General features: G+C 33.0%; 6 protein-coding genes across 6 annotated transcripts; 5 read left to right on the forward strand and 1 right to left on the reverse strand.

Annotated features, from left to right (window-relative positions):
* Positions 1-283: 283 nt before the first annotated feature.
* BX664DRAFT_170990 (uncharacterized protein) lies at positions 284-1,806 on the forward strand. Its single transcript, XM_051539986.1, has 5 exons — positions 284-406; positions 688-790; positions 848-1,006; positions 1,093-1,128; positions 1,193-1,806. Exons 2-5 carry the CDS (start codon positions 737-739, stop codon positions 1,751-1,753), a joined length of 810 nt encoding a protein of 269 aa, XP_051398113.1. The 5' UTR covers positions 284-406; positions 688-736; the 3' UTR covers positions 1,754-1,806.
* A 980-nt stretch (positions 1,807-2,786) lies between these two features.
* Positions 2,787-3,026, forward strand: BX664DRAFT_337581 (uncharacterized protein). Its single transcript, XM_051546260.1, has one exon. The coding sequence runs from the start codon at positions 2,820-2,822 to the stop codon at positions 3,000-3,002; it is 183 nt and encodes a 60-aa protein (XP_051398114.1). The 5' UTR covers positions 2,787-2,819; the 3' UTR covers positions 3,003-3,026.
* A 108-nt stretch (positions 3,027-3,134) lies between these two features.
* Positions 3,135-4,185, forward strand: BX664DRAFT_337582 (mitochondrial putative lipoyltransferase 2). The gene is made up of 3 exons (XM_051546261.1): positions 3,135-3,502; positions 3,557-3,637; positions 3,694-4,185. The coding sequence occupies exons 1-3, from the start codon at positions 3,188-3,190 to the stop codon at positions 4,081-4,083; spliced, it is 786 nt and encodes a 261-aa protein (XP_051398115.1). The 5' UTR covers positions 3,135-3,187; the 3' UTR covers positions 4,084-4,185.
* A 203-nt stretch (positions 4,186-4,388) lies between these two features.
* BX664DRAFT_266892 (kinase-like domain-containing protein) lies at positions 4,389-5,865 on the forward strand (the record flags this gene model as incomplete). The annotated part of the gene is made up of 7 exons (XM_051540928.1): positions 4,389-4,496; positions 4,572-4,689; positions 4,847-4,899; positions 4,972-5,063; positions 5,232-5,320; positions 5,393-5,465; positions 5,550-5,865. Coding segments are annotated over 7 exons (849 nt in total), but the record flags the coding sequence as incomplete, so codon positions are not given.
* A 1,557-nt stretch (positions 5,866-7,422) lies between these two features.
* On the reverse strand, positions 7,423-10,243 carry BX664DRAFT_337588 (Hsp90 protein-domain-containing protein). Its single transcript, XM_051546262.1, has 9 exons — positions 10,107-10,243; positions 9,933-10,037; positions 9,762-9,872; positions 9,691-9,701; positions 9,334-9,619; positions 9,058-9,269; positions 7,996-8,975; positions 7,737-7,918; positions 7,423-7,676 (listed from the first exon to the last, which is right to left on the reverse strand). The coding sequence occupies exons 1-9, from the start codon at positions 10,200-10,202 to the stop codon at positions 7,545-7,547; spliced, it is 2,115 nt and encodes a 704-aa protein (XP_051398117.1). The 5' UTR covers positions 10,203-10,243; the 3' UTR covers positions 7,423-7,544.
* Positions 10,244-11,380: 1,137 nt separating this feature from the next.
* BX664DRAFT_171085 (uncharacterized protein) lies at positions 11,381-12,286 on the forward strand (the record flags this gene model as incomplete). The annotated part of the gene is made up of 4 exons (XM_051539987.1): positions 11,381-11,430; positions 11,505-11,691; positions 11,783-12,034; positions 12,123-12,286. The coding sequence occupies 4 exons, from the start codon at positions 11,381-11,383 to the stop codon at positions 12,195-12,197; spliced, it is 564 nt and encodes a 187-aa protein (XP_051398118.1). The 3' UTR covers positions 12,198-12,286.
* Between the last annotated feature and the right edge of the window lie 9 nt (positions 12,287-12,295).

Raw genomic sequence — 12,295 nt, forward strand, 5'->3', positions numbered from 1 at the left:
AAAAATTGTTATTTATCCACTATTGAAATTTAAGAAATGAGAATAATAATGATAATAATTATGATGATGATATTGAGGATTATACATTCGATAACCATATAAGTAAAAAAATGCTGAGTTCCTTTTTAGAGCCAATAATTGGATCCCCTCCCATTGGTCTTGTTTTGACTGCTGGTCAGGTCGAATTACAGTTTTTGACTGTTCTCGTCGGACTCCCGTACAAAAAAAAAAAAAAAAAAATTGTAAAGAGCCAAGATTTCCCTTTTTCCTTCCCTTTTTTTTTTTTTTTTTGGCCCTTTCTCTTCTTCTCTCGAACCTTTTTCTTTTCTATTTTTATTCTATTTGTTTCCATCTTCCCCTTTATCTATTTTGATTCTTTCTTTTTTTGAAAAAAAAAACTTCAAACGTAAGTTAAAGTTTAATATCAAATGTTGATTTTGAACGAAAGACTAAAAAAAGAAAGAAAGAAAAAAAAAAAAAAGAAAACTAGTTTTCTTGTATAAGGATTATGTCAAGCATCTCCTTTTTATATATCATCAAAAAAAAGTTGACCTTGATATAATTTTCTTGTTACTTAAAAATATATATATTTATTTGATGGTGAAATATGGTTTTTATACTAATAACAATCTTTTTTATTTCTTTTGTTCCTTATATATATATATATATATCTATATATACAAATAGGTTTTGATATTGAATTTAACCTACCAACTTCTTTACTAATACTGTGACCATGGGACGAAAAAAGATCAAGATCCAAACTATTGAAGATGATCGGAATAGACAAGTAAATGAATAGAATAATAAATATATACTTATATTAATATAATATATTTTATTATAGGTTACGTTTTTGAAACGAAAACACGGTTTGATGAAGAAGGCCTATGAACTTAGTGTACTTTGTGATTGTGAAGTTGCTTTGATTATCTTTAACAATAATGGGAAACTTGTACAATATGCTAGTACGGAAATTGACAAGATATTAATGAAATACACTGAAGTAAGTCAAAAAAAAAGGGGGGAAGTGAAGGACAGGGGTTATCGAAAGATAAATATACTTAGTAATTGTACCTTTATTATTATTAGTATAACGAACCTCATGAAAGCAAATCCAATCATGATGTAAGTAATATCTTATTTATTCATAATCATTCAACTTATTATTTCTATTTTTTTTTCTTATTAGTTTGTCAATTCTTCTGAACTCGATGATAACAAATTAGAAGAAGAAGAAATTGGAATGGAAGATCATACTGAATTACCTAGAAATCAAGCTTCGTCATCCTCTAAGCAACAACCTTCTCAACAATCGCAACAACAACAACCACAACAACAACAACAACAACAAGCTATCCCACATACTACAGCACCAGCAACTATCACTCCTTCTCCTCCACCACATATGTTGAATCCTCAATTCAATCAGACCTCAGGCGTTCCTCATCAAGCACCTGTTTATTATCAACCCCAACCTAGTCAAATGCGTTATGCTATTTCTCAACCTCTTCAACATCCACCTCATGTACAACATCATCATCACCATCAACAACACTCTGGTATGCATTCTTCTGGATACGATGTCTATTCAATGCCACCATCCCATCATCAACAACAACAACAACAACATCACCCTCATCACCAACAATCTCAACAACAACATCTTCCTCATTCTCATCATCATCATCCTCAACAGCAACCTTCTGGACCATCTCCACAAATGTATATGATGCATGTAAGTTTAAATTAGAAACAAATGAGCAATTCCGGAACAAAAGGAATCTTTTTTTTTATTAATGGTATTCTTTTTTTTTTTTTTTTTTTTTTTTTTTTTTTTTTTTTTTAGGGAACACACGTGGGCGGACCTCCTCCTCCTGGTATGACGTATCATCCACTACCTTCACCTTCGCATCTTCATCAAGGACAACAACAATTGCAACAATCCCAAGCCCCACATCAAATGCAGACAACTTACTCTCAATCACCTCCACCACATCATGACCAACAACAACAACAACAACAAAAACAAGGATCTCCTGGAAATCATTCTCGACAACCATCGGCACATTCCCCATATCCTGCTCCTGTAATATCATCAATGACACCAGGGTCTTCTCCTACTGGAAGTCCCGCAAGGAAACCACCTAATCTTCGCGTTCAAATCCCAGAAGCTGTTGATCATGTCTCTTCTCCACCACAACACAATGACCAACATAATCAACATAAACGTACAATTTCTTCATCATCTATACATTCCAATCACAATAAAGATAACGATGAGGAAAAGGGAACACTGGAAGGTATAACAACAACAACAGTGGAAGGACCTTCAGTATCTTCAACTAATGCGGGTACAGGAACAGCGGCAACAGGAACAACGTCAACAACATCATCATCAATAGTAGCGAATGCGACAACAGTAACAACAGGATCAGATGAGCCAGGACCTCCTTCAGCTGGTCCACCTTCAGCTCTTCCATCTCAATTTGCTCAAAATTTACCAAGTCCTTCCTCATTTTATCCAGATTTCTTCCAACAAAGTGAATTACCAAGTCCTTTGAATTTTTCGGCAACACCTACAGTTGGAAACACATTCCATTGGCCACCACCACCTAAGGATTACAAACCATCGCCATTAGCCAAACTTGGAAGGTAAGATAGAGAAAGAAAGAAAGATGAACCTGATGTGAATACTTACCTTATTATATATATTAAAACTATAGTGAATCATTGAAACGACCTAAACAAGAAACAAAAGAGGATGAAGATCAAGATAGGAATCAGGATGATACAATATCAAAAAAGCAAAAGACGTGATGAAAATAGTAGAAAATAGGTTAGTTTATGTTTATTTTTTATTATTATTACTATTATTATTATTTTACCATTACTATTTCATTGAATTGTATATACTTCTTTATTTCCATATCACCATTCACCTTTTTTTATTTTATTTTGTTCTCTTTTCACCCCCCAATCACACACACAATTTGAAATAAAAGAAAAAAAAAAAGTGAACCATATACACTTTTTTTAAAATTCCGTTCATCTTTTTTTTTTTTCTCTTATTTTATGACATGAAAAGGGAAAATATTAATTCTTTTTTTTTTTTTTCCTTTTATTTTTAATGTTAAGGCACCATTTGATTCATTCTTCCATCAAGTCTAGTAGAAGACTTCGTTGGATGACTACCTTTAATTCAACAACTTCCTGTATAGCTTCATTGACTCAACCCTTACGATCTGAACCCATAGGTTATATTAACATTTCTCGACCTATACCTTATGATATTGGACTAAAGCTTCAACAATCACTTGTACAGCGACGACATGAATTGACTCATCAACTCAAAACCGGTAACTCCTCCTTGGACAAAAATACTCCTTTGGATATTGTTTTATTTTTACAACACACACCTACCTTTACAGCAGGACGTCGGATCCGAGGTGACATTCAAGAAGAACAAAGATTAAAGGCTTCAGGTGCTGATTATGTCGAGGTAAGTTCCAAAACACATAAATTTAAACTCTCATTTTTTTTTTTTTAATATTAGACAATGCGTGGTGGACAAGTGACCTTTCATGGTCCTGGGCAATTGGTGGCCTATCCTATCTTGGATATTCGTGATTATCAGGTAAATATATATATTATGTTTATATTAGTGATTCTTACTATCATTATAAATAATAGCTATCAGTACGATGTTATGTATCTCGATTAGAAAAGACAATCATTGATACCTGTGCCTCCTTTGGAATCCAAGCGAATACAACTGAAAATACAGGTGTATGGGTAGGACAAGATCATAAAATCGCTGCTTTAGGTGTACATTTACAACGATATGTCAGTAGTCATGGGGTTGCTTTGAATTGTGATGTGGATTTGAATTGGTATAAGCAAATTGTACCTTGTGGATTACCTGATAAGAAAGTGACGTCCCTGAGTGATCAATTGAATCGTCAAGTCTCCGTATCTGAAACTGTCCCGGTCTTGATCCGTAGCTTTGAAACTTTGTTCTCAAAACAACTTGTACCTATTAAATTGAATGAATTGGATCCCCTTTTACATGATTATCTTTAGTTTTACTGTCAATGATTTAATGCTTAGATTACATAACATAGATATATATTTTATTCCCTCATTTACTTTTTTTTTTTTTTTGTTTCTGCTCTGAAACCCCGCTATAGCCAGTTTTTTTTTTTTTCTTGGAATATATATATATAATTTCTTGAACTCCCTTTTTTTGTTGTCTTCTTTTTTTTCTTTTCCTTTTTTTTTTCTTTCTCTCCTGCGGTTCCTTTTTATTGGAAATCATGACCACACCGTTGACTGATAAACCAATAGATACAACAAACCATGGTCAACAAACGATATCACCATCAGCCATGACAGTGACAGATATAGACGATCCTTCTCATCCACTTCATCATCATAGACGAACTGTTGCTGACTTTGAGTATGGGGATGCTTTAGGAGAAGGCAGTTATTCCACTGTAAAAAAAAAAAAAAAAAAACTCGGATCACCTCTATTTATTCTCATGTATTCCACTTTTTTTATTATTGTTTAGGTACTTATAGGTCGAGACAAGAAAACTGACAAATACTATGCTATCAAAAAACTGGACAAGGCTCATATTGTTAAAAATGATAAAGTCAAATATGTCATGATTGAACGGGACGCCCTTAGTAGAATGAATCATCCTGGTATTGTCAAGTTATATTGGACATTTAGAGATAACCGTAGTTTATGTATGGAAAAAGAAAAAGAATTCTTTTTTTAGTTGCTACAAATGACATTCAATATTATTTTCACTAATTCGTCTTTCTCTATCCTTTTTTTTAGATTATGTGATTGATTTGGCTCCTCATGGTGAACTTTATACCTTTATTCGCAAGGTGAATAATATATATAGGCAAAAGGAGAGAACAATCCATATTAACATATATTTTCATTACTACATTATATAGATGGCACCACTTGATATGGAAACAACTCGTTATTATGCTTCGGAAATACTATTAGCAGTTGATCATATCCATAGTAAGAATGTAGTACACAGGTAATGAACGGAAGCTGTTATATGCATCAAACTAAATCACTGATATCTTGTTTTTCAATCTGTATATGAAATAGGGATATCAAACCGGAAAAGTAAGTAACAAAATCTTTACCTTTTATCATGAATCTAAACCTTTTGATGATTTATATATATATATATATTTTGTAGTATTCTTTTAGATGATCAAATGCATATCAAGATCGCGGACTTTGGATCGGCCAAACTACTCTCTGAAGATACAACCAACACAACATCAGGTACATTAAAAAGAATATATAAAAAGGTCATTGATTGACGTTTCCCTCTCTCTCTCTCTTTTTTTTTTCAAGGTGCACGCTCCTTCGTAGGCACTGCAGAATATGTCTCTCCGGAATTATTACGAAGTGATCCAACTTTTAAAGAGTAAAGTTGAAACAATACATGATGAACCTTTTTTTTTTTTTAAAAAAAAACAACAACTTACCAATGTTACTTGTATATTTCTAGAGCTGATTGGTGGGCTTTTGGTTGTGTTATCTTTCAAATGATATCTGGTCGTTCACCATTCAAGGCTGCTACTGATTATCTTATTTTTCAAAAGATCAAGAATTTGGATTACGAGTTTCCTGAAGACTTTCCCCCTGTGGCTAAAGATTTGGTACAAAAATTACTAGTACTGGATGCTGAAAAACGTTTAGGTTCTGAAGCAATGGGTGGGATTGATGCTATCAAGAAACATCCCTTTTTCGATGGTGTTAATTTCGATCAAGTCTTTGAAAAACCTGCACCACCAAGGGCTCAACAATATATGGAAGATTGGAAATGGCAACAGGCACAACGACAACTACAGCGTGAAAATGGAATACACAATGGTGATAATGATGACGATGACGATGGGTTTGAAACCTGGTTCAATGAAAACGAACAACAAAATATAGAGCAAGAAGTACAACCAATGTCCCCTCGACAACGTAGACTCCAGCGATACCAACAGCAGCAACAACAACAATACCAACCAAATCATAACTTACCAACGGTCATCACAGATATGGAAAACCCTTTTAGTGATGCTGCTGCTACAACACCTACCACTATTACAACACCAAATGCAACACATGATTTAGATCATCATTATTCACCTACCTCACCTTCAATAAAAGACAACGATGATAATAGCACCGTGGTGATACCTCCAGCCCCATCCGCTTCATCATCGTCACCTTCACCAATGGCTACCAATCTACCACATTCATCTGCTATTCAACAATCTCCATTCTTACGATCCAATAGTACGCGAACCTCTTTTTCGACAAGACAATCAGGAAATGATCGACTTGGCAATCAGTCCCATCCACCTTGGTAAGTTCATCAAATCTGTCCAAAGAAAAAAAAAGTCAATAATGATATATTGGATCTTCTTTTATTTTTTATTAGGATAGCTCATTTATATCCCAGTGAATCGATTGTACGTGCTGGTAGGGTGAGTCGTCGTCGTGGATTATTCTCCAAGAAAAGATACTTGATACTGACTGATAGACCAAGATTACTTTATTTGGATGAAGGACAAGAACAAGATGGATCTGGTGGTGGATTAAGATGTGAAATTGGTTGGACATCCAAACTTTTACCGGAATTGAAAGGCAAATCCATCTTTTCTATTCATACTGTAAGTTAAAAAAAAAAGGCATGTTTTTTTTTTTTTTTTTTTTTTTTTTTTTACTTATTAACATTTTTTTTTTTTTTATTTATCATAGCCTGAAAAGTCATATACCTTTGATGTTGCTAAAGGCCAAGCTGAAGATTGGGTCAATACCATCAATACCATGTTAGTAGATAGTTTCGGATTAGCCGCCTAATGATTATTTTTTTTTTTAATGGGAAACAATAAACTCATGTTTTGATGACACTTGTTTTTTGAAATAAAAAAAATGCGGATTGAATCTTTAGATAATATTTACACATTTGTATTATTATTTTTATTATTTTCTTTTTGAAGATCCATTTAAGCATGATGAATGCCATCCATTATGACATCCTTTTTTTTTTTGTTTTTTTGTTACACTATTATTGATGTTGATCTGTATTGGTACAAACTATGTTAAGGAATCAATGTATCGTTTGATTTTCACCACAAAGTAAAGCTGATAAGAAAAAAAAAAAGAGTCAATATTGGAACATAATAAATAGGGATGATTTATTTGATTTATCGAAGGCGTTACATCAAAAAAAGAAAACGCAACGATAGGATGACAGGGTAGTTCATACGTCAAACATAATAATAAATCACGCGCATGACCATTAAGCGACCATCCGTCTTCCATCCGTCTTTCAGCCGTCTTCGGTATTTAAATATATTGCACTTTATTGGTAAAACGAAGTTGTTCTTTCATTTCTTTTATTTGGAGGTAATTTTTTCAACTTATACATAATACTAAACTAAAAAAAAAAAAAAATCTATTCTATGATCATCATCTATCATTCAATGCAAACGTTTGTTCCATTTCAGGCAGATGCCACCTTCTTTTCTTGTTCAATCGATTTGTTGACGCTGATTTCCAATAAACTATTTAATCTAGAGATCATTGATCGAGGATCATCCAACACACCAGCTGCACATAAAGCATTATCGTACACCTAAATCAAGTAGTAATATTTGAGTCATTATCATAGAATTGTTTCCTTCAGTTTCATTACCTGTTCAGCTACCATTTTGGCCAATTCAGGGTTACTTTGTCGAATTTGATATAATCCTCTCATAACAGCATGATCAGGGTTAATTTCCAATCTAGCAGGAGAAGGAGGAACTTCATCCATTTTCGCAGATCCTTGCATCATTTGCATCATTTTTCTCATAGCAGGACTTTCATGTTCCAAAACTAAAAAATCATATTAAAAAAAAAAAGTCAGTTCATTCTCTTTCCAATATATTATATTTTTTTTTTTTTTTTTTTACCAATAGCAGGAAATTTATCAAGACGACGAGAGACATCCACTTTTTTCACAGAATCAGGACCCAAGGTAATTTCCATCCATTTGGCCAAATCTTTTGCATCATTTTCACTTAAGAAGCCATCATCAGAAGAGGAAGATCGATCTTGTTGTAATAATGGATCAGAAGCCGCTTCAGGAGAATCAGCAGCTACGAGTTTGATGCCTTGGAATTCACTGAGATGGTTAACGACAAATTCATCCACGGTATCATAAAGATAAAGTAATTCCACACCTTTCTTCTTGAACATTTCGGTGTAAGGGGACTCTTCAGCATATTTTCGCTTGGGAGTCAATAGATAATAGATGGATTCTTGTTTATCCAATTTGCGATTGTTGTATTCTTCCAAACTCGTCATATCACCTGCATTAGTAGTGGAACTTTCAAAACGTAACAACTTGGCAATATCACGCTTGTTCATGGCATCGGTACAAGCACCTTCCTTGATGAATTGTCCAAAGTCCATAAAGAATTCATTGTATTTCTTGGGATCTTTCTTGGCTTCACCATCCAACCACTTGAGTACTCGTGAGGTCATCACCATTCGAAGTTTGGATAAAATGTTGTCTTGCAAAAGTTCACGGGAAACATTGAGAGGAATATCTTCGGAATCCACTACACCTTTGATGAATCGGAGATAATCGGGAAGAAGACCCTTTGACTTGGGTTGGATTAACACCTTGCGGGAGTAAAGAGATACACCAGGTTCTTGACGTTCTCCAAGCATTTCCATATGACGTTCAGGAATATATAAAACTGAAGCGATAGATAAAGGTGCATCAGTCTTAAAATGCATGGTATATTGAGGATCATCCCAAGCATTGGCAATAAATCTGTAAAAATTCTTGTGTTGTTCTTCAGTCACTTCACTTTTGCTCTTGGTCCATAAGGGTTCCACAGTATTGACTTCTGTACCATTCAAATAGATAGGAAATCCGACAAAGCTATAAAAAAAAAAAAGAGAATGGAATAATTAGTTTGATTGAAAGAGAGTATGTAAACAAAGAAAAAAAAAAGAAGATTTACTTTGAGTATTTCTTGATAATGGAATCGATCTCCAATTGAGAAGCATATGATTTGCAGTCTTCACGAAGTTCAATCACAATTTTTGTACCAACAGAGACATTATCAGCTTCAGCAACAGTATAAGATCCTTGACCATCAGTAGTCCAACAATAACCTTTGGATCCAGGTTTAGCAGAACGAGTATAAACCTTGATACGATCACCAACCATGAACTAAAAAAAAAAAAAAAAATCCAATAAGTACTATGTGATATATAAGTCTTTTATATGTACTTACTGTAGAGTAGAAACCAACACCGAATTGACCAATGATATTTTCACGAGAACCACCATCTTTTTCCAATTTTTCCAAAAAGCTTTTTGATCCAGATCGTGCAATGGTACCTAGATTTTCATTCAATTCATCCAAAGTCATACCAATACCATAATCTTGAATAACAAATTGTCGTTTATCTTGATCAAGCGAGATACGAATTTCAAGAGGTTTGTCAGTATCCAAATTTTCCATGGATTGAGTATGGCGTAATTTTTCAAGAGCATCGGCTGCATTAGAGATTAACTCACTGTCAAAAAAAAAAAAAGATTAGTTATACAATATTTTGACATATATATATATATAAAGTGGTTATTGTACCGAACAAAGATCTAATCGATAAAAAATTAAAGTTAATATACAATAGTTTAATAATTAATATATTAACTTACTTCTTTTTCAGAATAAAGAGAGTTTGCTACAATATTCAATAAACGTTTGGTTTCAGTCTTAAATTCATGAACTTCTTCTTTTCCAGTAATAATTTCTTGATCAGTTGGTTCCTGAATGAATAAATGGTGAATATATAACCATAATGTTTTTTTTTTTGTTCTTTCTCTTACATTTGTTGTTTCAGTATCGGTAGAATAACTTGCCACTTGTTGCCACATATACTTTTGACCAACTCCAGAGGCAGGGACAGTAATACGTTGTATCAAAGGTGTTTTCTGAAAATATAAATATATGAATAAAAAAGAAGCTATTTTCCTTATTTATACATGAATATATTCGTTTACCAAAGTTTGTTGAAAATGTTTCAACTGACGCTTTGATTGACGTCTAGCTGCTGTTGTCAAATGAGGAAGAGAGGATCTTGCAAAATGTTTCAACATGTCAAATGGTAATGGAAACCAAAAGAAAAAGAAGGAAAGACAAAGAAAAAAAAAATCAAGCAAAAGAAGAGAATCATGATTCTAGGCCCGCAAATAGGTGAGGGAAGGGAATTCAATCTGTGGCTTTTTCCCCTTTCATAATTTCTATTTTCTCTTTTTCTCTTCTTTTCCTTTATATACAATCTATTATGAATTCAGGCGGAAAGATTATTAAACACTTGATTGCAAAGCATGGACCCATGACAACCAATAGTTTGGCTTCCCATATCAGCACTTATGAAAAAGAACTTGTATCAAAATCTCATATGAAACACCATATCTTGTCCTCTTTACAAGGTCAAGGTATTTTAGTCAAGAAAATACATCGAGACCCTTCTTTAACAAAACCTGTCTGGCGTTGGCAATTCACAAATGAAGCTGAAGCTGCTCTTCACAAGGAATTGAAATAATTCATTTCTTTTCTATTCTTTTGTAGAACCTTCCTACCTATTGATTTATCTTATTCTTCACTTTTATACTTCATTCTTCAACTCACTTGACTACAAGCATAATACTCCTACATATAAGTATTCATTTTGTCCTATCTCATTATATATCTTTTTCCCCCTCCCTCTACCCTTGTCATTATCTTTTTGTAACAACAGATTATATTATATATTATAAACAATAAAAAACGACTTCTTTTTATTATTATTATTTGTAAATTCTTTTTAATTTCAAATAATGATTCATATGCTTGGTTGATATATATTTATAAATTATTCTTTATGAAAAGACTGATTTATCTACATGAAATACGATTTGCCTTTTCAAAAAAAAAAAAAAAAAAAAAAAAAAAAAAAAAAAGAGTTGACAGTTGACCATAATTGATTACCAAAAAAAGAAAATGGTCAATACAGCCACCATCATGTAGGATGCAATATTCATTCTCAACCTAAAAAGAGGATTACACAGTATTTCAAAGAGTTGATCAATAATAATACTGTATTGATTGTTATGATGAGCAAGTGACCATGGAAATTTTACATTCATATAAATCTATAGAAAGAATATGAGTCAAAACGAAAACCGGAAGAAAAGCGATGATGTTGGTGGCACGATGATTTCAATGACCGTTATCCGAAAGTCTATATACAGTAATAGAAGATGTTTTGATTTTTCTTCTCGATCTTACAAACATGTCCAATCCCTATCATCATAGACCTCTCCTTTGTTGCTGTTTACCAAGGTAACCATCTATGCCTTTTTTTTTAATATATATATATATATAATATTGATTGATGATTTGATGCCTTTTATTAGACTGGGTATCATCACCATGTGTATTTTATTCGGTATTTGGGCATTGATTGGATTATTGGAAGAAGTTCTGGGATTTTTCATTAACGAAGAACAGTCATCTTCATTGGTTTCCCTTTCCAGCCTAGTCATTGTAATCAATACTACTTGTAGCCTGGTTTACTTTTACGCAAGTTACAAGGCATACCATGTAAGACATAGATAAGGACCCAAATATATATATATCAGTTCATGCATGATGACATTTTCCTTTTTTTTTTTTTTTTTTTTGATAATGATAGAAGGATTGGACTCACTTTCAAACATGTATCTACTTTTTCATTCTTAATACTATCACTGATATCTACTCCTGTATCATTCTCATTCATAAATTTATTAAAGTTTTTCAAAGCTCATCACCACCATTTGAGCCACAATCTACAATGGAAACAAGTGAAGATGACGATCATCAGCCAGAGCTTTCCAAATTTGCCTTATTCATTTTCTTTACATGTTTTGTAATCGTGTTCAGCGTACTTCCCATCATCCTTCAGGTAAAAGTGCACTCTATTACATTTTTATTAGAAATTTCAATCTATTCACTTTTTATTTTTTATTTTTATTTTTTTTTTTTTGACTTAGATTTTTTTCGTCAACGATGCAAGATCATACTCCAAATATGTCATGCATAAAAAAGAAGCCAAACCATGCATATAGCTAGCCATAGTACACACATCATCATCATCATCATCCAACTATCCCATTCATATATGCCATCATATAAATTAGCCATAAAATAAAACATAAAAATTGAA

This window comes from Halteromyces radiatus, assembly GCF_025201355.1.
Source record: "Halteromyces radiatus strain CBS 162.75 chromosome Unknown BX664scaffold_6, whole genome shotgun sequence".
NCBI lineage: Eukaryota > Fungi > Mucoromycota > Mucoromycetes > Mucorales > Cunninghamellaceae > Halteromyces > Halteromyces radiatus.

What these genes read in the sequence shown, in the direction of transcription:
- BX664DRAFT_170990 (XM_051539986.1), top strand. Translation starts at nt 737, where the DNA reads ATGGGACGAAAAAAGATCAAGATCCAAACTATTGAAGATGATCGGAAT. An exon ending in TATTAATGAAATACACTGAA is followed by an intron (nt 1,007 to 1,092) that starts GTAAGTCAAAAA and finishes TATTATTATTAG; the next exon opens with TATAACGAACCTCATGAAAG. An exon ending in AAAGCAAATCCAATCATGAT is followed by an intron (nt 1,129 to 1,192) that starts GTAAGTAATATC and finishes TTTTCTTATTAG; the next exon opens with TTTGTCAATTCTTCTGAACT.
- BX664DRAFT_337581 (XM_051546260.1), top strand. Translation starts at nt 2,820, where the DNA reads ATGAAAATAGTAGAAAATAGGTTAGTTTATGTTTATTTTTTATTATTA.
- BX664DRAFT_337582 (XM_051546261.1), top strand. Translation starts at nt 3,188, where the DNA reads ATGACTACCTTTAATTCAACAACTTCCTGTATAGCTTCATTGACTCAA. An exon ending in CAGGTGCTGATTATGTCGAG is followed by an intron (nt 3,503 to 3,556) that starts GTAAGTTCCAAA and finishes TTTTAATATTAG; the next exon opens with ACAATGCGTGGTGGACAAGT. An exon ending in TGGATATTCGTGATTATCAG is followed by an intron (nt 3,638 to 3,693) that starts GTAAATATATAT and finishes TATAAATAATAG; the next exon opens with CTATCAGTACGATGTTATGT.
- BX664DRAFT_337588 (XM_051546262.1), bottom strand. Translation starts at nt 10,202, where the DNA reads ATGTTGAAACATTTTGCAAGATCCTCTCTTCCTCATTTGACAACAGCA. An exon ending in ATTATCAAGAAATACTCAAA is followed by an intron (nt 8,976 to 9,057) that starts GTAAATCTTCTT and finishes TTTTTTTTATAG; the next exon opens with CTTTGTCGGATTTCCTATCT. An exon ending in CCAAAATGGTAGCTGAACAG is followed by an intron (nt 7,677 to 7,736) that starts GTAATGAAACTG and finishes TACTTGATTTAG; the next exon opens with GTGTACGATAATGCTTTATG.